The sequence below is a fragment of the Procambarus clarkii genome, chromosome 1 (genome assembly GCF_040958095.1).
Source record: "Procambarus clarkii isolate CNS0578487 chromosome 1, FALCON_Pclarkii_2.0, whole genome shotgun sequence".
Classification (NCBI taxonomy): Eukaryota; Metazoa; Arthropoda; class Malacostraca; order Decapoda; family Cambaridae; genus Procambarus; species Procambarus clarkii.
Window position 1 is genome coordinate 47,764,450 of NC_091150.1, and position 27,837 is coordinate 47,792,286.

The following is a 27,837-nucleotide window of genomic DNA, read 5'->3' on the forward strand; positions in this document are numbered from 1 at the left end:
ACTATTGCTGTTTAAGCGTGTATATACTGGTATGTATTAATGTTAACAGTAAAATAAGAGCTATTTGAAGCTTGTAATTACAAAATGTCACAAGTAAATACAGCACATATTTTATATCCTTAAGTAACAAAGCATACAAATCAGCCACTTCGAAATCTCAACAGGCACATCCAAAGGGTGTCACTGTTGTGGATAGCTGTATTATTGTTATCCTTATAAAATGTATTATTACATTTACTGATTTATTATCTAAATCCTGTATATATGTACATGCAATATAATTGAACAACAACAAAATTGTTTACAGAATTAATGTAGAGTAAAAAAATTTTGCATATGACATATATTGTACTACCAACATTAACTTTAACTGTACTTCCTTTGTGACATCACTCAAAGCTGTATTTTTTTACAGTTTAAAGTAAATTAGTACACTAATTTATAATGTAGTCCTTTATATGCTTGTGTTGATGTAATCTTTAGAGTACTGTACAGTAGTACAGCATATCATAATACTGTACATAAAGTATAAATTTATTTTTAGACATGCTGAATCTTGCAAACTATTCATTGCAGGAATTATTGGGGTTTGATGTGCTGTATAGTTAAAAGGTTTGACACTGGTATTTGCAAACACGTGTAGCCTTTATCCTAGCAGCACCAATGTCTACCATGCCCACGGAGCGAACACCCCTCTTGCCTCGACATCCCTCAGGTAGCTTATTCGTGTACAATGCTTTTGCAGCTCGGTGCATGTCAGATGTTATACCTTATGCAGTGTAGCTTACAGTAAGTATCCCCAGTTTTATTATGTAATATTTTATTATGCTTTATTTGTCCATAAACTGTAAATGAGATAGAGGGTCAGCCTACCACCTGACTTCTCCATTCACTATTAACGTTCTTTTTGTAACATGATTAACTAGTCATTCACAAGCATTAATTTCTTAATTATCTTACCTTGGGGTGATTCTGAGATTCCATATTCCCATGGCCCATTCTCTGACCAGGCCTCCTGGTTGATGGTCTGGGGCCAGATTCACGAAGCAGTTATGCAAGTACTTACGAACGTGTACATCTTTCCTCAATCTTTGATGGCTTTGGTTACATTTATTAAACAATTTACAAGCATGAAAACTTGCCAATCAACTGTCATTATTGTTTTAAACAGCCTCCTGGTCCTTCGGAGCTCATTAACTGTTTAATAATTGTAAACAAAGCTGCCAAAGATTGAGAAAAGATGAACAGGTTCGTAAGTGTTTGCTTAACTACTTTGTGAATCTAGCCCTTGGTCAACCAGGCTGTTGGATGCAGCTGCTCACAGCCTGATGTATGACTCACAGCCTGGTTGATCAAGTATCCATTGGAGGCGTTTATTGAGTTCTCTTGAATACCATGAGAGGCTGGTCAGTTGTTCCCCTTATGTGTAAAGGTAGTGTTGAAAAGTCTTGGTCCATTGATGTTGATAGAGTTCTCTCTCTCAGTTTACCTGTTATTGTACACCTCTGCTTTGCAATGGGGCTATTTTGCTTATCCTGCCATGCCTCCTGGTCTCGTGTGATGTTATTTCTGTGTACAGATATTGTAAAAGTCCCTCTAATATATTCCAGGTGTAAATTACCTGTATGATGTTTCTCTCACCCGTGAGAGATACATACAGTATTATCTGTAATAATATGTATCTATTTCAGATCCTGTGAGATATGTATCTTGCAAGATATCTATATTCTAGAGAATACAGATTTAAACATTTTGATCTGTCCCAATAATTTAGATGTTTTATATAGTGGATTATAGTAGAAAAGGTTCTTTGCACATTCTCCATGTCAGCAATTTCTCCAGCTTTGAATGGGATTGTTATTGTGCAACAATATTCCACTCTAAAAAACACTTGTCTTAAAAACTATAGTCATTGGTATGGCATATCTTGTTTAACAGGTTTTCTGGGAGAAGCCCCTTCGACTCCCTGGAGCTATCCAGGCTGATATGGATATATTTGACTTTGGCATCAGTCAGTGTGAATGGAGTTCTTAGGCCTACTGGGGACCACGAGCTAGAACCTGGCCCCCTCAGTGAGGCACGAGGAGCAATGGCCTACAGAACTGCACATATGATTTGGAGCATTCTATGTCTGCCATTGACCGGATCAGGTACCCAGAAAGATAAGCATCCCAAAACAAACCCCTGTTCCGGTTGAAACTACTACTGAAAGTCAAATGAGTGGACAGAACTCCCCAACTCCCCAAATAAAAACGAGCAAACGAGCATGACGTCACCACATGCCGCGCCACCGTCTGCGCAGCTCCCCCCCTCCCTGGGAGGGGGAAGGGGGAGTCCCAGTTCCCTCGCGCCGGCTACCCACACCTGCAGTTCTCGGCTGATGTGTCTAGGCATTGGTCGTGTGACTCCACCTCCTGATTCTTGTGTTCAGTGCTGTTCCTTATCTAGTACTGTCTTACGAGGTGGTGCGTGAGCTGGGAATAATCTTCACAGGTACTCGGGCTGCATACGCTTTGGTTCCCTTCCCTAAGTGCCCTATAAGTACTGCCTTTGGGGCTTGGGGCCATCTTCCACAAGTCACTTTGGGGTCTACCTCTGCTTGGTCTTTTGCTGCTCAGTGATTGACCGCTCTGAGTGTGCTGGGGGGTTTCATCCGCCCTTGTTTGCCCAGCATGCAACACAACGACTCGTCAAATCTACAAGGTTACAACCTCAACATCTCTTCGGACTTCAATATTCTTCGGTCCATGCACCAGGCCCAGTTCTCCAACAGTCTAGTACTCCACTGGGTCCTGCAGCAGAACCTCAACATCTCCTTGGACCTCAACATTCTTCGGTCCCTACATCAGGCTCAGTTCTCCAAACTTTGCCGAGTCCTGCAGCACCATGTGAACATCTTGTATCACAATCTCCTTCAGTTCCTACTGCTGGCCCAGTTCTCCAACCAGCACTTGCTACGCTGGGCCTTGCATCTGATGAACCATCTCACCATCTCCTTGGATCACCATTCTCGACGATCCATTCAGCAGGCTCGATTCTCCAACAAATTCATACTTCACTGAGTCCTGCAGTGTGAAACTGTAGTGTGATAGAGGGCCATGTGCCAGACGCAAGATATCTTGCCTTAGGCTGGTGGGAACTACCAGTTGGTTGACGTTAGCCCAGTTGTTGTCCTCGTTCAATTTACTGGGTCTATAATGGGGGTAGAGCACTTAGTTCTCCACAAAGAACTCAGGGATAAGGTTAGGTTGTGCCTCAGCCTTTGTCCTCTCCTGTTTGACGCTTCCGCCGTTGCGCAGTATATTCAGGCTGCTTCAGCTTCTTGCCGTACTATGTCGGACTTGCTGGTTCTCCGGGAGTCCCATGGTGGGCCTTCCCAGAAGAGTCGTGCCCAGGCTCGGGGTTCTTCTCTTCGTGGTAGGCTACTGGTGTCGGGTTCGGGTTTGGCTCCTCCTTCGGACCTGCTTTTGTCTGGTCGGCGCGGTGTTTGCTCTGTGCGAGGTTCTGGGTCTTGTAAGGGGCGCCGGCCCTTTCGCGGTTCGCCCCATTGACGGGGCGATGGGGGGGAGGCTTGCGCTGTTCGCTCATGCCTGGTCCCACAATTTGTGGGCGTTTCAGGTCGTTTCGCACGGCCTCCGGTGGCGTTGGGTGGCCCCCAACTCCACTCAACGAGGGCACCGGAGCTAGCGGGGTAGGCCTCTTCCCCTGCGCTCTGTCAGGTCATCTTGGAGTGGGTTCGCTTGGGCGTGGTCGAAATGACGACATCCGTCAGATGGGTTTCCCGTCTGTTTCCGGTCCCAAACCGAGACTGCGCGGGCCTGCAGTTCATTCTGGACTTATCCCGTCTGAACCCCTGGGTTTATTGCCCATCCTTTCGGATGACCACGCTGTTCAAGGTTCGGCTCCTGTTAGAGCCGGACACTTGGATGGTGTCCCTAGACCTCCGGGACGCTTATTGGCATGTCCCGAATCATCTGGAGGTTCAGGGACTGGCTCGGTTTTGTTGTGGGGCATCAAGGTTACCGTTTTCGTTGTCTCCCGTTCGGGTTGAACCTGGCACCTCGCGTGTTCACATGCCTTACACGGGTCGTGGTGGCCCATCTGCGTCTGTTAGGTGTTCGGGTGTTGGCCTACCTCAACGACTGGCTGGTTTGGGCTCCCAGCCGGTCCTCTTGTCTGCTGGCCAGGGATTTGGTTCTTTCTCAGCTCGCCGGGTTCGGGTTCTTGGAGAGCTGGAGGAAGTCCCATCTGGTTCCCTCCCAGGTTCGGGCATGGCTGGGCCTTGTGTGGGACTCTTGGACTACTTCCTTGTCTCTTCCTCCGGAGTCTCTCCTGCGGCTGCGGTCCTGCATGCGCCTGTTTCTGGGGGGCTTTCGGGTCACCTGGCGGTTGCTCGAGGGTCTGTGCGGGAGCCTGAACTTCGCAATGGTAGTCTACCCGCCGGGTCGAGTTTGGTTTTGTCGGGTGTTCTGGTTCCTTCAGGGACGTCCCTTCCACCTCTCTCGCGATCGCCTGGGTTCGGACCCCGGGGGCCTTGTGTCAGTTGCTGCGTCGCCGGCTTCCTCTTCGGTTTTTTTGGGGTTCAGTGCCTTGGCGCCTACCTGCGCCCTCGCTCGATGTGTTCACGGACACGTCGTCTCTCGGCTGATGCTCTGTGACCAGTGCTCACCAGGCCGGCCAGTGACGGTGGGGTTCGTCTTTCTGTTGAACCCACAGCACTGTGCGGGAATTCGCGGCGGTGTGGTTTGCTCTTCGGAGGCTTCGGGTCACCCGCGGGTCGACGATCTGGCTCCATTCAGACTGCTCCCCGGTATAATTCATTGTCTGAACCGGGGAATGGGATGCGGTCCTTGGCTCTTTGGCTCTGGTCACTTCGGGTGACTTGTCTGCTGAGTTCTCGGGGTTTGGCTCTCCTGCCAGTTCACGTGCGGGAGTGTCCAACGACTTGGCCGATGGCCTGTCTTGTTTCGTTCCCCTCTCCACGAAATGGACGGTCGATGCCGACTCCTTCCGTTGGCTTTGCCAGATGTTCGGTCGCCCCGAGGTGGACCTCTTTGTGTTGGCTTTGTCTTGGCGCCTTTCCCAGTATGTGGCGCCCTTCCCCGACTGCGAGGCCATCGGGGTCAATGCCTTCCGGCAGGACTGGTCGAGGTGGGGGTGCCTTTACCTCTTTTCCCCGGTTCCGCTGTTGCTCCGCGTCCTAACTTGATTGGAGACTTACCAGGGGAGAGTTGTCTTCTTGGCCCCATGGTGGCCGGCCTAGCCGTGGTTTCAGACGCTGCTTGCTCGGTGTCCGAATCCAGAGGTTTCCCGCGGCTCCGCCTCTTCCAGCAGATCGGACCGGTGCGTCACGTGGCTGGTTCGATCTTCTCGAGTCTTTGCGTATGGTATTTTTTACTCTGGTTTATCATCATCTCTATGGTGATCAGGTGGCTTACTTGTTAATGTCCCACCTGTGGGCTTCGTCTCGACGGCAGTCTTAGGTTTCCTGGCGGTCCTTCTGGTTCTTCTTACGTTTTCGTCGTTGTACTTCGCTTTCGGTTAGGGTGGTGGTGTTCTTTCTCTCTTGGGTATTCCAGGACCGTCTCCTTATGCATAACACTGTCGCCTCGTATCGTGCTGCGCTGGCGGAGCCGCTTCAGCTTGCTTTGGTATTGATGTTACATCTGTGCCGTTTCGCATGCTGTCTCGGGCATTGTTTCACCTCCGGCCTGTTCATGCGCCACCTGAGCCGTCCTGGTCTTTGGATAGAGCGCGCTCTTTTCTTGCTTCTTTGTTTGTTGTGGCCCCTTCGGTTCCAGATTTTTTTTCGAAGGCTCTTTTTCCTGTTGGCATTAGCCTCTGGGAGTCGGATTGGTGAGCTTCATGCTCTCCTACAGTGCAGGGGTTTCTGCTCTTTCGGTCGGGGCGATCTGTTTGTTCGTCTGCAGCCTTCTCCTTCTTTTCTGGCGAAGAATGAGACGCTGCTTTCTGGAGGGGTCCCTGGTTGTTGACGGGGGTGCAGCCGGCGTGTTGGGTTCCTCGTCCCGGGGAGGGGGGGAGCTGCGCAGACAGCGGCGCGGTGACGTGTGACGTCATGATCGTTTGCTCGTTTCGTTTAAAGGAGTTCTATCCACTTGTTCGGCTTTTGGTAGCAATGTTTTACTAGAATTACTTGCTCCGACCGGGAAGCCGGTCGGCCGAGCGGACAGCACGCTGGACTTGTGATCCTGTGGTCCTGGGTTCGATCCCAGGCGCCGGCGAGAAACAATGGGCAGAGTTTCTTTCACCCTATGCTCCTGTTACCTAGCAGTAAAATAGGTACCTGGGTGTTAGTCAGCTGTCACGGGCTGCTTCCTGGGGGTGGAGGCCTGGTCGAGGACCGGGCCGCGGGGACACTAAAAAGCCCCGAAATCATCTCAAGATAACCTCAAGAATAGGGGATTGTTTTGGGATGCTTACCTTTCTGGGTGCCTGACTCGGTCGATGGCAGACATAGAATGCTTCCAACCACACAGGAGTTTCTATAGGCCATTGCTCCCCTTGCCTCTTCTGAGGGGGCCAAGTTCTGGCTCCTGGTAGGCCCACAGAACTCCATACACATGACTGATGCCAAAGTCTGACATTAGCATATCAGCTTAGTAAGCTCTGGGAAGCCTCTGTGTCTCACCCAGAAAATGGCATTTCATTACATTCAATACTGTTTTTTCTTCAGTACTGTATTTATTACATAAATGGGATAGTTGAAGGCTGGATACTTGTTCAAAGGTTGCAATGTAATGTAGAGAGTCACATGATCTAAGTGTATGATTAATCAGATACTGTACTGTATGTGCAGTTGGTATTCAAACCATTCAAAAACTACATGGATTGAATGAATATTATGAAAATATATCTTGGTTAGAATGAAGATAGGCTAGTAGTGCTTACTGAAGTCTTAAAATGTTTTTCTCATTTTCAGCGATGGATGCAAGGGATGCTCGTAGGCAGTCGGCAGCCACCATAGTGATCTTGGTGGTGCTGACCTTAGAACGTCTTGCTTACTATGCTCTTGCCACAAACTTCTTTCTCTTTCTCAACAAGGTAAATTATTGCTTTGTTTCAGAAGTTTAGTCCAATGTTATAAGCATGATGCACATACAGATATCTTTTTAGAACTTACGACATATGATTCAGCTAATATTTGTGAAATTTCTGTTCATACTAACTAATATAAGTTTCTGTTATCAAAGGGTCCATGGGATGGGCCCCAGGCTTGGGATTCCCTGGATGCTATGAATGCTGTGTTTGTCTTGGCTGGAGTCTCATACATGTCTGCTCTCTTGGGCGGGTAGGTCTCTTTACTGTTCATCTGGATATGCTTGACTCTTAAGGGGGAAATTATTATAATATTGTTAAATTCTGTTGAATGAAAGTTTTCAGGAGAGTAATGTTAGAGTGCAGTAGTTTGAAGCGGATCATAACACATGTTTTCCTTGCACTGTACAGTATGTATTTGAAACATTGAACTTCTTATTCTGCTTGGCTATGTGATCAAACACTCACTTTATGGGTAAACAGTCTAAGGACATTACAGTAATCTGCATGCATTAAATTAGTTGTCCCACTTTTAAAGCCTTGAAGTTTGATGCATTTTTAACATCCTCCTTTCTAGGGTGAGCCCCTTGTAGCTCCCTGAAGCTACTATCATGGATAGTGTACTAATACTTACGTTGCAACAGTTCTATAGGCGATTTGTGCTAGAACCTAGCTTTGTCACAGAGGTTCTGGGGTGGGAGGATGTGACATTTATTTATTCATGCTACCACCTGGGAAAATACCCAGAACATCAGGAAAAAACCAAACTGCTGTCTTTGGTCTAGACCGCAGCCTTGAGAACTGCAAAAAGAGCTCCCTAAACAATGCAACAAACAAATAGTCTTTTGAAACTAGTGCCAACTTGTTCACCCCACCTTCCCCACTCACTTGGGAGAGGCAGCTCCCAGTCAGCTGGTGAACCTACCCTCAGTTCTATGGTAGATGTAATGGCCAATCATTTCAGCAGAGTCAGCCATCACAGGCTGTGACTCGTATGTCAGGCTGCGAGCAGCTGCGTCCAACAGCCTGGTTGACCAGTCGAGCGGGGAGGAGGCCTGGTTGACGACTGGGCTGCGGGAATGCTAAGCCCTGAAAGCATCTCGGGGTAACCTCAAGGGTGCCACTAGGGCTCACCCAGAAATTGGCATTTCATTACACTCAACACTGGTTTTCCTGGGGAGAGACCTCCTTGTGGCTCCCTGAAGCTAATTACTCACAGAGAAGGACAACAAAAGGGCACTTAACAGAGAGGAGGGAGTGCCACATATATTGGATGAAGAAGAGAGACCAGGCTGAGAAACATGACCCTGAGCAACACAAGGGCGCTGAAGCCCGGATATACAGTATTTACAAGATGCTGGGTTGCCAGAACCTTGTTTGACCTCCAAGATACCTGTGCCCAAATTCCGGTCCCAGAATACATTAGCAAACATAGCAGAGAGCAGCATATTTCCAAATATCATGGGTGCGAGGGTAGACCACAGGCTGCCTAGACTTAACGACACTATGGATAACCAGAGAAAGACGAGCCTTGTAACAGGGCCAAGGCAACAGGATCAACCCACAGAGTATCCATCGAGTCAGAATCGGTGGCACAAGGGTAGGGGTGGAGAGCTGACATCGGACACTACACAAGATGCACCCCCTGGTTCAACCATCCAAACATCAATGACCAAAGGACCCCTCCAGAAGCCTACTGACACATTCTTCACTAGAAAATGAGGAGCCGGCTGCAGATGAACAAAACTCTCACCAGAGCCAAAAGAACAAAAAACCCCCGACACCAGAAGAGAGCATAAAGCTCGTTCACCCATCAACTGAAAGCAAGAGAAACCCTGCCTCTCACAGCTTTGATTTAGCTGCTACTGCCGTCTTTCGGTGTTGAGTTGGCCTTGGGTGACTTGGGTTTGCTCAAGCTGTTGTGCAATAGCCTGAACTTTGCCTGTATTGCAATTCCTCTGGGCAAGGTTTGGCTTTAGCAGCTGTTCTAGTTTCTTTGGGGCAGTCCCTTTAGCCACCGCTACGATCGTTGGGTGCGGGTCGTTTGCCTTGTGTCAGCTTGTGTCACTGGCTTCCTCTTTTGGGCTTTTTGGGGTTTGAGTTCTTTAGCCTCTTCCTCCACCCTTGCTTGACATATTCACGGATGCCTCGGCTCTGGGTTAGACCAGTCTCCTCTCCTTCATCGGGGTCACAGTACAGTTTGGAGTTTGTGGCCAAGTAGCATGTGCTGAGGAGAGTTTGGATTCCTCCGGGCTCCATGCTCTGGCTCCATTCGGACTGTTTTCCCTGTGGTTCCTTGTCTCAACCGTGGGGTTTGCTTCAGTAACTGCTTCTTTGAAGCTGGACACTTTGTTTAGTTCTCTTTATTTAATTCTTAATTTATTTATTTATAAAGTATACAAGAAGGTACATTTGGTTGTGAGAGTGCATAACATTGGTGTTCTTACATTTTTGCAAAGTCACTAACATGCATGATGTTTCAGGCTCTTCTGCTGGGTTCTCAGGGTTGGTTCTCCATGCCATTCATATCCAGGAAGTGTCCAATGTCCTTGCAGATGGTTCGGCTCTTTCCTGTCACTTTATGAGATGTTTAGTTCCCCAGACATGGACCTCTTCACGTTGGTGGGGTTTCAGTGCCTTCCTTTATTTTTGGTGCCTGTCCCCAATTGCAAGGCTCTTGAAGTAGATGCCTTTCAGCTGGACAGGTTGAGGGGGGGGGGGGCAGTTTCTGTACTTCTTTTCCCTAATTTTGCTGCTGCTCCTTGTCCTAGCCAGATTGGAGTTTGTCCACGGGAGGGTGATCCTTCTGGCTTCTTGGTCGCTGGCTCATTCTAGGTTTCAAGCACTGCTTGCTCCTTGTCTGAACCAGAACATTTTTCTGTGGTTTCACCTCTTTCAATGGGATTGGCCTAATGACGTACTTCACTGGTTTGGCCATCTACAATTTTCTCGTCTGGATTTTCTGACTCGTATTTATCGCTGTCTTTACAGTGTGAACAAGTTGCTTAACCATTGTATTGCACTTGCCATGATATCATGGAAAAGGGGTTCACCTCCCTAAATAAGAAGTTTGTTAGCATATCATAAGATTCAAAACTCCCACAGGTACACACAGCTCACTTTTTCTTTCTCAGGACTCCCACCTCCAGGGGAGGGGTTCAGGGCTTTCAGGACAGGCTTTTTCCCCATGCCTCCATCGAGTCATTGTGGAGTGGTTAGCTTCCAGCCTAGTCAAAACAACCACGTCTCTTCGCTGGATGTTTCGCCTCTTCCCAGTTCTGAAATTGGACTCGGTGGAGCCCCGCTTCATCTTCAATCTTTTGAGGTTGAACAGATTCATTCCTTGAATAAGTTCATTCCCTGTCACACTTTCCACAAGACCATTCTGGCCCAGGTTCTATTGATATTGGAGACTAGGTTGTGGAAGATTTTCTTCAGACCTCTAGGACACTTATTGGCACATCATCATGCATCTAAGGTTCAAGGATTGATTAGGCTTTGTTGTAGGGAGTCAAGCTTACCTCTTCAGGGTTTTCCCTTCTACTTGGATCTGACTCTGTGTTTTAACCAGATTGGCTTGGGCTGTGGGGACTTGTTAGTTGGGAGTTTGTGTTCTGGCCTACCTTGATGACTGGCTGGTGTGGGCTCCCAGTCAGTCCACATATCTGCTAGCCAGAGATGGATGGAGGGGGTTCTTTCCCATCTCACTGGGTTCGGGTTCCTGGTGAACTGGCGGAAGTACCAGTTGGCTCCATCCCAGGTTTGGATTTGGCTGGGCCTCATGTGGGACTCTCAGTCGGTGTTACTCTCCCTTCTCTCCGATGGCTTTGCTCCAGCTGCAACACCACCACCTGTTGGTGTGTTAAAATAGCTCTGTTACTTAGCATTTACTCGAGCTAGTGTGCAGGAGCCTGAACTTTGCTTGCATGGTTTTTCGTGTAAGCAGGATGAGGCTTTGGGGGCTATTCTAGTTTCTCAGGTTCTGCTCCCTTTTGATGCCACCACAACCAATGGGTTCGGGCCTTGATCACCCTTTGTTGATTGCTGCTTTGCCGGCTTTCTCTTTGGTCTTTTCGGGGTTCAGTTCTTTGACGATTTCCTCTGTCATTGCTCATTGTTTTTACAGGTGTGTCTGCTTTGGGCTGGGGCTTTATAACCAACATTCACCAGCCCATCCAGGGGTGTTGGCCTTACTGTGCTCCCAACACAATGTTGGGTGCACAGTAAGGTGCAGGAGGTTTGCATCCACATGGATGCAAACCTCAGATTCCTAAGGAGGATTCAGATTCTAAAATTTCAACACATTAGCTAGCTATTCACACTTCAGCCTTGAAATTAATCTGCAAAAATACATGTGCCACAAATCGGTGAACAAAAATCATGGAAACAGTCATTCACTTGTGTGGACCATTCTGGCTGGTGTTTGGTTCATATGGTTCACTTGTTGTGTGGTCCACTTGTGTGATCCAACTTGTCATATGAAGGAATTATTAATTGTAACCTGTGATAGAATGAGGAAGTTTTCCACCTGTCTGTGAACTCTGTCCCAACATCGTAAGCAAATCCGCACATCCCCCATTTCAGCGAAGCATTGTTTGTTGAAATGGGTGAGTAAATCCGACCTGAAAAGTGTGCGACTTAGCCGTAGATGCAGTGAATTGGGGTGTGCTGAATTGAGGTTGTACTGTATCAGCATAGATAGCTTCGGGAGCCTCCGGGGCTCACCAGAAACTGGCATGTCTTTACAGCGCTGGTTTTTATATGTAATTTCAGGTTTTATTTTGTGTAATAATCGATATTATGGTGTACTTTAAATGGCGTGAAACTTTTTCAGATATATATCGGATGCATGGCTTGGACGCTTTAAGACTATGGTGGTGGGATTTTTATTATACATAAGTGGTTATATCCTTCTGACCCTAATGGCAATTGACCGGCTGCCACGGACCATATGTGAAGCAAATAATGATAGTATGGGTATGTATACTTGTAATCTTAATTGTTATTGTTAAGTAATTATATTAGTACGTACTACATACTGTACAATACATTTTCTTTGTATCTTTGTATATATTGTATCTACTGTATTTTGTAAACATAGATGCCTAGTTCCCTTTGTTTGGTCCTCTTCAAGTTAATTGCACCATTTTATTTTTTAATCTTTAATCTCATTCCATATATATTGTGTTTTATCGGGTGCACTTAACTACTACAGTCCCCGTGGTGTAGTGGTTAAGTCGTTCGCCTGGTGTTTTTGCGAGCACTTTGTCCTGGGGTTCATATCCTGGCCAGGAGAGGATTTACTGGGCGCAAATTCTTAACTGTAGTCTCTGTTTAACTCAACAATGAAATGGGTACCTGGCTGTTAAACAATTTTTTGCAGGGGTCATATTCCAGGGAACATAGGATTAAGGACTTGCCCGTAACGCTACCTATACTATTGGCTGTACAAGAATGTATCAACTCTTGTATATATAAATAAATAAATAAATAAAAGTAAATAAATTTTCTGTAATAGCTGTACCTGAAAAGATGGCAACGTCATCAACTGATGTGAACATTGCAGCACTTCCACCATGCTTACAGGCTTTTTCTGTATATATGAATAATAAATACAAGGCGTGGATACATAACATTTGCTAGGTTTTTGTTACAATCTACTAAGCTGGTGCTTGTAGCCTTGCTTTAATCTTTCCATTGCCTTGCATGTGTGTTATGACCCATTGATGGCCTTTTATTAACACTTTCGCTGCTCGATATTGTGGCATAAAGCCAAAATACGGAGTATGCCTAATGACGCAAATAGACGTAAATAATTTACAACTTTGTAGAAATTCCATTTATTGTCCGAATACTATGGGACTTGTTTTAAAATGTGTGCTAGTTTCTGCCCATTCTCTTTATACCCCACTTGGCATCCTGATCCGTGTGGGCACCCACCTGTGCTGGAAGCTCATTGTTCTCGTTACCTCATTCTTGATATGTAGCCGCAGCCTCCCCCTTGAGTCGAAAAGTTTCCTCATTCTGGTTATTTTATCTCGGGTAATACCTCTAATACCAGCTTTATAAACACTGCAAATTGACTTCCATATGGATACTGATCAAGAACAGAGCCAATCCATGACAAAAGCATTGAAAGAAACACGTATGAGGGAAACATTATTGAATTTTCATCGAAAGAATAGAAGAGTGAGACTTATATGGTCTTGTATGCAAATATCCTTTTACAACATTCTATTGCGAACAATTTTATACCAAATTGAACGACGTAGCATGAAAATTGAGGTGAGAAAGTTGAAAAGAGAATATACATTGGAGTGGTGAGCTCTTGGGCAACACTCGGACTAGCTTGCGGTGCGCAGTGGGTCTAAAGTACAGGAAAGAGATACATATGTTCTTATATGCAAATATCCCTTTACAATATTCTATTGCGAACTATTTGATACCAAATTGAAAGGTGTAGCACGAAAATTGAGGCCAAAAAGCTGAAAAAGAGTATAAACAATTTTGTGTGATGGTGAGCCCTCGGCCTACCTTGCAGTGTGCAGCAGGTCTAAAGTATAGGAAAGTGATACTTATATGTTCTTATATGTTCATATTCCTTTAAAGCATCCTATTGTGAACAATTTGATGCCAAATTGAACAATGTAGCATGAAAATTGAGGTGACAAAGCTAAAAAGAGTATAAACATTTGTGGTTTGTTCACGCACTCCGCTTGGTTTACCTAGAGGTGCGCAGTGGGTCACTTGCCAGGCCAGCGAAAGTATTAATGGTTAGAGTATCATACTGTGGATCTGTCAGTGTTGCCTGTCATTTATCCTCTAGTGTTTGTGTGCAAATGTTGCATAGACTGACACAATGGCAGATAACTAGGTAGGTGCAATATGGAGGGTAAAATCCAAATGTGACCAAGAACCCCCACCACGAAAGCCTAAGAGCTAGTTCTCAACCACCAAATGCCACAATTAATTTGAAGGCAAAGCTCCATCTCAGTGATGTACCACGGTGTTTTGCCAAGCAAGAACTTAATGTATAGTGGTTCCCCAATACATGCCACTGAATATTAGGGTGCCTGATTCTGCCTCTCAACCAGGGTCCAGTTCTCAGCCATATCAATTTTGCTCCTGCAGGTACCAAGTATGCTATTTTAGGAATGTTTTGCATAAGTGCTATAAAATAATATGGGTATAATATACTAGTAGATTATAATACACTGTCCATGTGCTTACTCATAAAATTCATTTAAAAATAACAATATAACCACCTGGCTAAGAACTATAGATTTGGTATCCAATCTCTTAATGCATGCTTTATCTTTAGCCACTGGTATAGTTTGGTTAATTACTCAGTTCCGTACATATTGCATCAATTCATAAAATAGGTTCCTTCCAAATGTTGTTAACAATTATTTTTCATTATAAATAAAAAACATGAGTGGCAGAGGAGCAATAGCTTAACATGCACAATTCTGCAACCGTTGCAATGCTATCTCCCATTTTCGAGCTCTGTGGATGTAGACCTCACCCAAAATATAGGTTCTTGTTCACAGACCAGTTTAAATAAACTTTTCTCATCATATTAGCAGCATACACACTTTATTTTAGTTCACTCTCCTAAAATGATGGTACACTACCTATAGCAACTATTTGGTCTCGTATACCAATCTGTTTGGGTCTCCAAAATTTACATATTGTATTACTGTATTCATTTTATTGAGTCCGAGGAAAATAGTTAAAACCAATCTTAAACATTCCTAGCACATATTTACACTATTAAGTCTAAGATAGGTAGGCCTAAGATAGCATGTATGAATCCTAGGATTTCTTGGTTAGGTTTGGGTTCTTTAGTTGCATTTCCAATTTTCTAGAATGATATTTGGCCTAATTCAATAATACAAAGTTTAAACTATTTAGGGGTCCAACATTACACATTCATAAGTTGGACCAAGTAGTTGCTATAAGTTTTATCATTTTAGGATGGACTGGTAAATTTATACTGTAATACCTCTTGGTGTATTATATAATAACTGATAATTTCTTTCACCATAATAATTTTAATAAATTCCTCAGGTTATGATCCAAATGGTGCTCCTAATGCACCTTGCAAGGTTGCTGTTTACATATCCGTGACAATTGTGGGTTTAGGTGTTGGCATTGTCAAGAGCAACATCGCACCTTTCGGTGCTGAACAGGTACGTTAAAAGGCTTATTTCATATTAATGTGATCATTAATGTTATTACATTACAGTGGACCACTTGTAGACCAATCAAGTTTTTAACTGGGCAACAGAAAATAACATGATGTTTAACAGTGATAAATTCCAGGTACTCAAATATGGTAAAAATGAGGACCTTAAATATAATACATGGTACAAAACACAATCAAATCTGCCCATAGTAGGAAAGCAGCATGTCAAGGATTTGGGAATAATGATGTCCGATGACCTAACGTTTAGGGAGCATAACCAAGCAAATATTGCGTCGGCCAGAAAAAGGATAGGATGGATTATGAGAACTTTCAAATCCAGGGATCCCATCACAATGGTTGTACTATTCAAATCACTTGTGCTGTTCCATCTTGAATACTGCTCAGTACTCACTTTCCCCTTCAAATCGGGAGAGATTGCTGAAATGGAGGGAATGCAAAGAACATATACGGCATACATACCTTGAGGTTACCTTGAGGTGCTTCCGGGGCTTAGCGTCCCCGTGGCCCAGTCATCGACCAGGCCTCCCGGTTGCTGGACTGATCAACCAGGCTGTTGGACGCGGTTGCACCAACTCCTCCACATCAGCACCATCCAACTCCAAGCCCAATTTCTGGCCCAGAGTAACAGGCTCAAACTCCTCAAAGTCTAGTTCTGAAACACAATCAGGCCACAATTTTCTCCAGCCAGAGATGAGGATTCTTTGAGTCACTCCTTGCCAGGCTTTGTCAATGAGTTTTAAAGCACTACGAATGTTAAAATGGTTTTTCCAGAACGCTTTGAGGGTGAGGTTTGTGGCATCAATCACTTCGAAACATTTCCGGAAAAGTGCCCTTTCATAAAGTTTTTTAAAATTGGATATGATTTTCTGGTCCATAGGCTGAGTTAGAGGAGTGGTGTTAGGAGGAAGGAACTTTATTGTAACAAAATTAAATTTGTCCAACAATGCATCTTCCAAGCCTGGAGGATGAGCAGGAGCATTGTCAAGGAGAAGCACAGCTTTCAGTGGCAAACTTTTCTCCTGCAGATATTTTTTATGGCAGGACAAACCACCTCATTCACCCACTCTGTAAAAAATTGCCTTGTTACTCATGCCTTACCATTAGCCCTCCACATCACACACATGTGGCTTTTCTGCACATTATATTTTTTGAAAACCCTTGGATTTTCAGAATCATCCACAAGCAAGGGTTTAATTGTCAAATCGCCACTTGCATTACCACACAGCTCAAGAGTAAATCTATCTTTCATAGGCTTGTGTCTGGGCAATGACTTCTCCTCCTAGGTAATGTATGTCCTCTAAGGCAGTCTTTTCCAGAATGGTCCTGCCTCATCACAATTAAACACCTGTTGTGGTAGGTATCCCTCACTCTCTACAAAATCTTTAAATTTGTCAATAAATCTTTCAGCCGCTGGTTTGTCTGAGCTGGCGGCCTCTCCGTGCTTCACAACACTATGAATACCACTTTTTCTAAATTTCTCATACCATCCCCGGCTTGCCTTAAAAACTTTCGTATCTGCAGCACTCGTTCCAGGGGTTTTCATTAAAAGATCTTCGTGCAATTGCCTTGCTTTCGCACAAATGATGGCCTCTGAAATGCTATCACCTGCTAACTCCTTGTTGTGTATTCAAATTAATAACAACTTTTCAACATCCTCAAGTGTTTGTGTTCTTTGTTTTGTGATTGTTGATGCGCCTTTTGCCACTTTAGCACTCATAATGTCCTTTTTCTTAACAAGTACAGTGCATATCATTGACATAGATTTGTTGTATTGCCTAGCTAGTTCAACAACCCGTGTACCATTTTCATATTTACGAATGATCTCTTGGTTTTCCTCTATGGTCATTCTCACATGTGTTTTCTTGGCTTGAACCTTACCACTGGCTTTCTTGGGATCCATGGCAAGATATATAATAACAACTTTTATGTTCAAATACCCAAAAAAAAAAAAAAAAAGTGTAATTCTTTACAAAGAATTCAGGCACGATCATCACTAAGCAGGAGGCACTGGTAAACTGAGGCGCAATCACCATGCCACCACGTGCTAGGTCGGCCATACGTGTATCAACAAACTTCGTTTCCTGAGGCAAAGCTTGTAATCTGATTCGGATTTTCCGAAGAAATTAGGCTCAGAATCCAAAAAGTTCGTAAATAGGGGCATTTGTAAGCCGAGGTGTCACTGTACAGGTATAAGAAATATTGCCAGAATAACAGTGGACATTTTCAAGAGAAAATGATCTAATTTTCTCCAAGGAGTGCTGGACCAACCAGGCTGTGGTGGATATGTGGGCCTGCAGGCCACTCCAAGCAACAGTCTAGTGGATCAAGCTCTGACGAGTCAAGCCTGGCCTCGGGCCGGGCTTGAGGAGTAGAAGAATTCCCAGAACCCCATCAAGCAGGTATCAGCTTACTTTACTTGACACCGGGGCAAGACTGGGTTCAGGGAACCCTAACCCTGGGTGCAACTAAAGTGCTTCCCCCTAGGTGGACAGTGGCACCGAGGGAGGAAAAGTAAGGCCCGAAGTGAGAGTGTGTGAGAGTGCTGCGACACTCTAGAGTACTATGTTGCGTACTCTAGAGGCTTTCACTCACTCCTCATAAAGATGTGCCACAACTGCCTCATCTAACTGATCGAAATTTGAGTTTCTGTATGAGTTCACTTATCTGAAGGCCACTGAACCAAATATGTGAGTTATTTGGACAAAGTCGCATCAGGATAATTTTCTGGCAAATCTTCGCCATATCAGAGCGAATCAGGACAGAAACCTGCATGACTGGAGATTAGGTCACGTAAATTTTCAAGAACTACAAATTTCTTAATCTATAATATCAAACAAGAAGATAAACTACAACAAGGTAAGATTTAGTTCCTGTTTTAAATTATATTTCTGTTGGGAGCGCCGTTGGCTCCCTGGTGCTATTGAACTGATATTAACTGTATTAGTCCAGGGCATCAGTCATATGGAATTCGTATGCCTACTGGGAACCACGCGCCAGAACCTGGTTCCCTCAGAATAGCGAAGGGAGCACTGGTCTGTGACCCCCTCTCCCCAGCAGGGGAAAGGGGGGCCCTGCCTAACCGAGCGTGCCACCTGCTCGTGACCGCTGGGTTCTTCCCCAGTGGGCCTTGTGTCGGCTGCTCCGTCGCCGGCTTCCTCTTCGGGTTTTTCGTGGTTTGGTGCCTTGGCGCCTCCTGGAGCCCTCGCTCAATATGTTCGCAGGCACCACGTCTCTCGCCTCGGGTTTTGTTTTGCCCACAATTTTTTTTTTTTTTTTTTTATCCAGGATAGCGTCTGTTTACTGGAGGCCCGAGGAAGCCGATGTTAGCCTGTGTACTTGTGGTAGTTATAAATCTTACACTTCACCAGAAACCAATCCTGATTGACATGCACAGTTGAAAGGTTTGTGAACACTCTTGTTACAATTTAATGTGCATTTTGTTTATTCCTTTTCAGCTCAATACTGCGAATCCACGGAGAACTCGGTCATTTTTCAACTGGTTCTATTGGTGCATCAACCTTGGCAGCCTTTTTGGTGTTGGGGTCCTTACCTACATAGAACAAGACAATCCAGGAATTTGCACCAATGGCTTCTTTTGTGGATACCTTATATCTTCAGGTACCATTGAATTTTTCACTTGCTTTCACTTGGAGGATTAAATTTTTTATTTTACGGATGTTTTGTTATATCAATAAATTGGTTTATATTGGTACAGTATTTTAGGACTATCAATTTAATAAATAAATAGGCACAATCAAATAAATACTGTACCTCTAACTAGAAATATAATTAATAAATTTTATGCCGAAGAGTGACAATTTGAAATAAATGTTGGACATGGAAAACTGTGGATATTTCCAGCTTCATACTTGTTCATACTATAAATGTTATCACATAATGATGACCTAGATCACTAAATCGTGTTTTCTGTGGAGAGCCCCTCTGGCTCCCCGGAATGCCACTGGGCTAATATGTACGTATTAGACCGTGACATCAGTCAATTCAGTTGGAGTTCTTGCCTACCAGGGACCATGAGCCAGAACCTGGCCCCCTCAGAGAGGCACGAGGAGCAATGGCCTATAGAAACCTCCATGTGGATGGAAGCATTCCATAGTCTGCCATTGACCAGGTTAAGCACCCAGAAAGGTAGGCGTCCCAAAACAAACTTCACCTGGTTCAAAATGGCTACCAACAGCCGAACTACTAAGCACAACTCCCCAATCGGATAACAAGCAAACAAGCATGACATCACAACCGCCGCTGCTCCGCTGTCTGCACAGCTCCCTCCTTCCCAGAAAGGGGAAGGGGGTGTCCCCAGACCCCTGCACCAGCCATCCAACCCCAGTTCTGAGGCTGATGTGTTGAGTGGCGGTCGTTCAACTCTGGCTTTTGTGTCTGTGCAGTACTGTGCCTTTGCAGTGTTGTTCTGCTGTGTGTGGGTGTGCGAACCAGGAGTAATTCACAGAGTACTGGGGCTGCATGTGCCTTGGGCCATCTTGCCTAGGAGCCCTGTAAGTACTGCCCTTGCGGCTTGGGGTTGCCTTCCACAAGACGTTTGGGACCTACCTTCATAGAGATCTTTTGCTGCTTGGTGATTGCCCACCCTTGGGGTCAGCTGGGGTTTTCATGACCACTGTTTGATTTTGATTAGGAGGTAGTATCGTCGCTGGTAGGGGGCACAAGGAACTGTGTAGCTTGTCATCTATTATCACAGCGGCCAGTTCTATTCCTCTCGGAGATGATGTAATTTTGCTGGGTTTTTCTTTTGTTTTTGTATGTTGCCTGGTGGGGGTCTGCCCCCCCCCCCCTGTTATTTTGGTGGTCCCCCGCTATATCTTGAGGTTTTCTTGAGACGATTTCGGGGCTTAGTGTCCCCGCGGCCTGGCCCTCGATCTGACATCCATTTTGTTACACATCCCCCAAGAAGCAGCTCGTAGCAGCTGTCTAACTCCCAGGTACCTATTTACTGCTAGATAACAGGGGCATCAGGGTGAAAGAAATTCTGTCAATTTGTTTCTGCTTCCACCAGGGATCGAACCCGCAACCTCAGGACTTCGAATCCGAAGCGCTGTCCACTCAGCTGTCAGGCCCATGTCCACGTGATTGTACATGTTGCTGGGATTTAGCTTTAATTGTTCTTTTGGTAAATTGGGCCAACTGGTTAGCAGTACCTTGCCTAGGCTTCCCTTAGCAGTCACCCTAAGGGCCCTGGAAAACCCCATTGAGGCTCATTGGTCTGATGGATAAGGCCTCTGGGTCCCATCTTGCAGTGTGGGAGTTCGAAAGGTTGCTCTGTTTCCTTGTCTCAGGGGTGACATTCACCGGTTTTTGCCTTCGTTATGTTACCTGTTGGGATTTGTCCCGTCTGATCCGGTTGATTCCTTGCCCCTCCTTTCAGATGACTACTTTGTCCCAGGCCCATCTTATTCTCAAGCCATGCATTTGGATGATCTCTCTCTTGACCTTAACCCTTAAACTGTGCATGGCGTATATATATGCCATGAGTAACATGTCCCACCATGCGCATGGCATATATATACGCCATAGGGTGCCAGGTGTGATTCAAATGTCCCGCGGTGTAAAAGGGTCACCCATATCATAGCCAGGGGCGATTGTAAACAGACACCGTCTTGAAAAAAATCTTGTGCAGGCGTCTTTTGTTTCCCAGGCCTTAGTTACTGGCCAGACACCATGGCAAGTGCTTCACGACCCAGCGTCCGACCTCGCTCAGCGCACAGCGCCGCGCAATCTTTGACCGAAGACGAAATTGCCAATGAATTGTTCAAAGACGTTGACTAATCTGATATTGACAACTCAGATATAAATGAGGATTATACACAGCCTGAGGATATAGAAACAACCAATGGTGAGAGTGAGCATGTTAGTGCCACGAGGGTGAGGGAGCCACAAGAGTCAACCGCTACTACTCATGTCTACATTGAAAAGTTCTGTGGCCATTATCGAGCCTTGATGTCTCATTTACGGCCAGCAGTGACTTGCTTTGACTCTCTGACTTCCTGGGGTGCCTTCCTCGGTAGTGGCATAAATTAATAACTTAGTACTGTATATTAATGCTATGGCTCTCTCTGCCTCCATGAGGGGGAGCCAGGTTCTGCCTCTTGGTTCCTGGTATGCCATGTAACAATGACTGATGGCACTTAGCAGATGGCACCTACATTGGAGATAGTTGGTTCAGGGAGCCACCAGGGCTCACCCAGAAATTGACATTTCATTACATTCAGTGCTGGTTTTACATACTGTATTTTACTATTTTTATTTTCCTTGATATATAAAATAAAAATTTAGACGAACAGCCTTAAACAGTGTAAATTCACACATTTGTCTTCAATATAGAGCAGATACCAGAAACATGAATGTAGTATGTGTCATGATGAAAACCAAGACTAGCCAGTACATGGCCTTAATATATGATATGTCTATACAACTCTGTACCTGGCTTCTATTTCATGGGCTGTTTTTTTGGGTAAAGATTCATGTTTTCCTAATAAGAGGCCTTTAGTTGATAAATTTTGCTATTTTATAGGTGTGAAAACTGGATGATAATTTAAATTATTTATCATTTAATGCATAATATTTTTTGTTTACCAACAGGTTGCTTGCTTTTGGCCCTGATATTGTTCATCATTGTTTTGCCGTGTTACCACATCGTGCCACCAGAAGGTAGTGTGTTGGGCAACATCCTTAAGATCCTTTGGGAATCTTTATGTGCTCAAATTCGGCATTGGAGATATAACAGCCCCAATCCCAACACTAGGTATTGTCACTGTTTTGCAATGCAAACTTGTATATATTTCTTGTACTTTATGAAAATGTATTAATACTGTATTAGATATTTCATTCTTACATAATCACAATTCTAGGGGATATCTTTATTAAGTTGTGCAGATTTTATAGATTTCTCCTTGGCAAATATTTACCTGTACAGTATTTTTATAAATAGTAGCTTTATGAAAATTTTCATACTGTACCTTCCTTATCTGTGGAGAACCCTACCCACCGGCTCCCCGGAGCTATACCGGGCTGATGTGTGTATATTAGACTGTGGCAACAGTCAATTGATGGAGTTCTAGGCCTACCGGGGTCCACGAGCCAGAACCTGGCCCCCCTCAGAGAGGCACAAGGAGCAATGACCTATAGACACACCTTGTAGTTGGAAGCAGTCTGTGTCTGCTATCTACCAGGTCAGGCACCCAGAAAGGTAGGAATCCCAAAACAAAATACAGATGGTTAAACATTGCAAGCCAAACAAGCAAGCAGAACTCCCCAATCACAAAACTAGCAAACAACCATGATATCACCACAGCCACCGCGCTGCTGTCTGCGCATCTTCCCCAACCTAGGGAAGGGGGGGGTTCCAAACATCCCACACCGTCAACCCAACCCCAGTTCTGAGGCTGTTGTGTTGGGTGGTGGTCGATCGACTCTGGCAGCAATCTTCAAGCAGTGCTGTGCCTTGTGGTGGTGTGCGAGCCAGGTGTTATTCCAGAAGTACTGAGGCTGCATGTGCCTAGGGTTCCTTTCCTAGGTGCCCTGTAAGTACTGCCCTTGCAGTTTGGGGTTACCTTCCACAAACTGTTCGGGGACTACCTCCGCAAGTTCTTTTGCTGCTTATTGATTGCCCACCCTTGGGGTCAGTTGGGTTTTTTCTTACCCCTGTCTGGCCTAGGGTAGGGGGTAGGGGGTAGTATTTTTACTGGCAGGGGCGCAAGGTACTATGCAGCTGTCTTATAATACGCATAGCAGTGGTTCTGTTCCTCCTGGAGACGTTGTGCTTTAACGGAGTGTTTGTTTTGTTTTATTTTGTTTTACCTGATGGGGGGTCTACCTGGTGTGCCTGTAGGACCACTTGTGTGATTTTGATGGCCCTCCGCTAGGTCCCCGTGCTTGCACAGGTCGCAGGGGTTCAGCATTTTGTTTGTGTGTGTGTGAGTGTTCTGGGATAACCAGTTAGCAGTACCTTGCCTGGGCTTCCCTTAGCAGTCAGCCTAAGGACCCTGGAAACCCCCATTGGGGCTCATTGGTTCAATGGATGCATCCTCTGAGTTCTGTCTTATTTTGTGCAAGTTTGAAGGTTGCTCTGTCCCCTTGTCTCAGGGTGACACTTGCCGTCTTTGCCTCTGTGATGCTAATTGTTGGGTCAATGAAAACTTTAACCCGTAGTCTGGCAAGTGGTGTTCCTTGTTTGTACTCCAATTCACCCAGTCCACTGATATTGATATTCGGGTGCAGATAGCTTCAGCATTGAATGCACCGTTTATGTTGCTGCAATGCGCTAGGTTGGTTGCCTTTCCGGATGCCCCACGGCTTCCTCACTTTGGTTATAGGGACCCAGACTTGGGGATGTTAGTCGCCTCCACTTTGGTTTCATCCACGCCCTCTTGTCCTTCCCCTGCTGTGATTCATCCTGCTTTCCCCTTCCTCCTGCATCCGGCTCCCAAACATCTGAGGGTTTCGTAGTCTGGACAGGGTTTTCCTCGTGGTGAGACTCGTGCAGCCTCGGGGACTGCCCCTTCTGGATCGGCGGCAGAGTCATTCAAGCCTGTTCCTCCTGCTGGGGCTTTGGGGTCAGGCCAGCGAGCCCCCTTCCTCCTTGCTTTTTATGAAGGACTCTGCCTTTTCTCCAGAGGCAGAGGGTTTGGAGGATGGCTCAGCCCAGAGTCCTGCTGTGGAGGATCCCGGGGCTGGGGAGGAGTTGACTTGGGTGGCTTGGGCCCCATTTGAACCTGCTTAGGTGTTGGTACCCTCGGCATGGGGCTTCATGTTACAAGGGGAGGGGGGGTTTTCCTATCCCCCCTCCTTGTTCAAGTTGATATGAGTTTGACTCCTCCCCGGGTTCAGTTCCGGGTTCCCTTGGGTTCCTCGGTTCCCTCCTTTCGGAGGTTTTCGGCTTCCCGCATCCTACCAGGGGATGTGCAGGAGGCCCATGCATCTTACGTTCTGCGAGATTAGGATTATGCCTCGATAATGGATCCTTCTACTTTTGAGTTTGGCTCCACTTTTCCTTACTGGGTGTGTTACGAGGTGCCGGAGTCTTCCTGGGTGGCAGACTGCCCTTTCTTTTCGTTGGGGGCCGTGGCATGCGTTCTGTCGGACCTGTATGCTTGAATGGCAGGAGTTGACTACAGTCAATCAGGTTTACCTGAGGGGCAACTTGGAGCTCACCTCAATGCATGCTTGTTTGCCCCCCCCCCCCTCCCAGTCCTTCCTCGCGATTTGGGCCAGGTGCAGCTTCACCTGGCAAGCCGGTGCGCTTGCCTCAGCAGCTCGGGCGTCGGCTGCCTTGTTGAAATTGTTTGTGCCGATTCTGAAGGAAGTGGTGTGTCTGTTCACTCCACTTCTGACAGGATGGTGCTCAACCACTCTTTGGAATCTGCTTGGGCCCTGGCTCATCTCCTTTTGTCCGTTGGTGTTTGCAGAGTCAGCTGTGGTGCATTTTCTGCAGGTGGCTTCGTCTAGTTGCTGGCCTAAGTCAGACTTGTTGATTCTCTTGGGAGGCCTTGGGGTTCATGCCAAGGCTCAGGGTTCCTTCGTCATTGTAAGCCAGTGGTGCCAGATTAAGAGCCGGCCCCTCCTGCAGAGCCGTCGACGTCTGGTTGGCGTAGTGCTCGCTCTGACAGTCGGTCGAGCTCTCGTAAGGGTCATCGGTCTTTTCGCGGTTTGCCCTGTTGATGGGGCGGGAGAGGATCGTGCCCTTTGCTTACACCTAGTCCCACGATTTGTGGGCTTTTCGGGTTATTTTCTCCGGCCTGCAGTGATGTTGGGTGGCTCCTCCTCCTTCAGGGGGGGTTCATGGCTGGTGGGGCAGGCTTTTTTCCCTGTGCTCTGTTAGATCATCCTAGAGTGGGTACGCATGGTCGAAATGACCACGTCCCTCAGGTGGGTTTCCCGTCTGTTCCCAGTCCCGAAACGTGACTGTGTGGACCTGAGGTTCATTCTGGACTTGTCCCATCTGAACTCCTGGGGTCTTTTGCCCCTCCTTTCGGATGATTATTTCAGATGATTACTCTGTCCCAGGTCTGACTGCTTTTGAAGCCGAGCACTTGGATGATGTCCCTGGACCTTCGAAACGCGTATTGGCACTCCCGATTCATCTGGGGTTCACGGACTCGCTTGGGTTTGTTATGGGGCAGCACGCTTACCTCTTTCATTGCCTTCCATTCGGCTTGAATCTAGCACCCCACATTTTCACACACCTTACCCGGATCACTGTGATCTGTTTGCGTCTGTTAGGGGTTCGGGTTCTAGCTTACCTCGACGACTGGCCGGTCTGGGCTTCCAGCTGGTCTGCATGTCTGCTCACCAGGGATTTGGTTCTTTCCCAGCTCGCCAGGTTCGGATTCTTGGTGAACTGGAGGAAGTCCCATTTGGTTCCCTCTCAGGTTCGGACTTCGCTGGGTCTTGTGTGGGACTCTCGGACCGCTTCCTTGTCTCTCCCTCTTGCGACGCTGTTACGGCTGCGGCTGTTCCCGCCTCCGGCTGTTTTTGGAGGGCACCCGGGTCACACATCGGTTGTTCGAGCAGCTGTGTGGAGCCTGAACTTCGATGTGCTGGTCTGCCCATCGGGTTGGATCTGGCTTTGGCGGATGTTCTGGTTTCTTTGGGGTCGTCCCTTCCACCGCTCTCGCGATTGATGGGTTCAGATCCAAGGAGCCTTGCATCAGCTGCTGCGTTGCCGGCTTCCTCTGTGGGTTTTTCGGGGTTCTGTGCTGTAGCGCCTCCCTGAGCCCTCGCTCGATGTGTTCACGGATGTCTCGTCTCTCGGCTGGGGTTTTGTAACAAGTGCTCACCAGGCTGGCCTGGATCGGTGGGGTTCGTCTTTCCGTCAAGCTCACAGCACGGCGTGGGAGTTTGCGGTGGTGTGGCATTCGCTTCAGAGAATTCGGGTTGCTCGAGGAGCAACGATCCGGCTCCATTCGGACTGCTCTCCAGTGGTTCATTGCTTGAACCGCGGGGGTTCAATGCGGTGCTTGGTTCTTTGGGGCTGGTTGCTTCGGGTGACTCATCTGCTGAGTTCTCAGGGTTTGGCTCTCCTGGCAGTTCATGTTCGAGGGGTGTCAAACGGCCTCCCTTCCCAGACTGTGAAGCCGTCGGGGTCGATGCCTTTCGGCTGGACTGGTCAAGGTGGAGTTACCTGTATCTCTTCCCACTGGTCCGGTTGTTGCTTCGAATCCTGGCTCGTTTGGAGACTTACCAGGGAAGAGTAGTCCTGTTGGCTCCTTGGTGGCCAGCCCAGCCCTGGTTTCAGGAGCTTCTTGCTTGATGTCCGAACCCGAGGGTCTTCCTGCGGCTCCGCCTCTTTCAGCAGATCGGTCCGGTCCAGTACGTGGCTGGTTCGATCTACTCCTCTACTCTTTGCATCTGGTCTTTTTGACACGGTATATCATCACTTGTATGGTGATCAGGTAGCTTTTTTGATGGTGTCCCTCCTGCGAGTTTCGTCTAAATGGCAGTATGAAAGTTTCCTGGTGGTTCTTTCGGCATTTTTTGTCTCTACGTAGGTTGTTTTCAATTTCTGATCGGGTTGTTTGTCCTTTCTCTCTCTTGGTTGTTTCAGGACTGTCATTTTCTGCTAAATACTGTCACCTCGTATTGTGCGGTGCTGGCAGAGTCGCTGCAGCTTGCATTCGGGGTGGATGTCACTTCTGCTCTGTTCTGCAAGCTTTCACGGGCGTTTTCTGGGGGGAGCCCCGTCGGCTCCCCGGAGCTATCCCAGGCTGATATGCTAATGTCAGACTTTGGCATCAGTCATGTGTATGGAGTTCTTAGGCCTACCGGGGACCACGGCCAGAACCGGGCCCCCTCAGAGAGGCAAGGGGAGCAATGGCCTATAGAAGCCCCCGTGTAGTTGGAAGCATTCTATGTCTGCCATCGACCGGAACAGGCACCTAGAAAGGTAAGCGCCCCAAAACAAACCCCTATTCTGGTTAAAATTGCTACCTAAAACCGAACTAGTGGATAGAACTCCCCAACCGAAAACAAGCAAACTAGTGTGACGTCACACACTGCCGCGCCGCTGTCTGCGCAGCTCCCCCCTCCCCGGGAGGGGGAAGGGGGAGCCCCAGACCCCCCGCGCCGGCTACCCACACCTCAGTTCTTGAGGCTGATGCTATAGGCGATGGTCGTGTGCTCTGGCTCCGGTGTCGCTACTGCACTGTGCTTTGCGTGTGGTGTTAGTTTTGTGGGTGCGAGAGCCAGGAGTTATCTTCAGTACTCGGGCTGCATGCGCCTAGGGCTGCCTTCCCTAGGTGCCCTGTAAGTACTGCCCTTGGGGCTTGGGGCCACCTTCCACAGGCTCCTCGGGGTCTGCCTCTGCTGGTCCGTTTTACCTTTCGGTTTTTCGGCCGCCTGTTGGGCTCTTGGGTGTTCTGTTCTCCCTTGTTACTGGCAGGTAAGAGGCAGTTTGCACTGGTAGGGGCGCAGGGTGCTGCTCAGCTTGTATTTCCCGACATCGCGGCCGGCTCTGTTCCTTGGGGTTCGCTGTCCTCTTGCGGGGTTTTGTTTTTCTTTTTGTTTTTGCCTGGTGGGGGGTTCTGTCATTTTATTCAGTTTGT

The 27,837-nt window shown here is 46.9% G+C and overlaps 1 protein-coding gene across 2 annotated transcripts in view; it reads left to right on the top strand.

The window, feature by feature from the left end:
- The first annotated feature begins 576 nt into the window (after positions 1 to 576).
- LOC123745539 (solute carrier family 15 member 4) overlaps positions 577 to 27,837 on the top strand; it is a 50,690-nt gene continuing 23,429 nt past the window's right edge. The window contains exons 1-7 of one of the 2 annotated variants that reach the window (XM_045726459.2): positions 577 to 789; positions 6,941 to 7,062; positions 7,212 to 7,309; positions 11,891 to 12,033; positions 15,127 to 15,248; positions 18,721 to 18,883; positions 21,878 to 22,040. In XM_045726459.2, coding sequence (XP_045582415.1) covers positions 6,943 to 7,062; positions 7,212 to 7,309; positions 11,891 to 12,033; positions 15,127 to 15,248; positions 18,721 to 18,883; positions 21,878 to 22,040 — 809 coding nt within the window. In that variant the 5' untranslated portion in view covers positions 577 to 789; positions 6,941 to 6,942. The remainder of the gene's footprint in view (positions 790 to 6,940; positions 7,063 to 7,211; positions 7,310 to 11,890; positions 12,034 to 15,126; positions 15,249 to 18,720; positions 18,884 to 21,877; positions 22,041 to 27,837) is intronic. The other variant, XM_045726370.2, reaches the window with a different exon arrangement.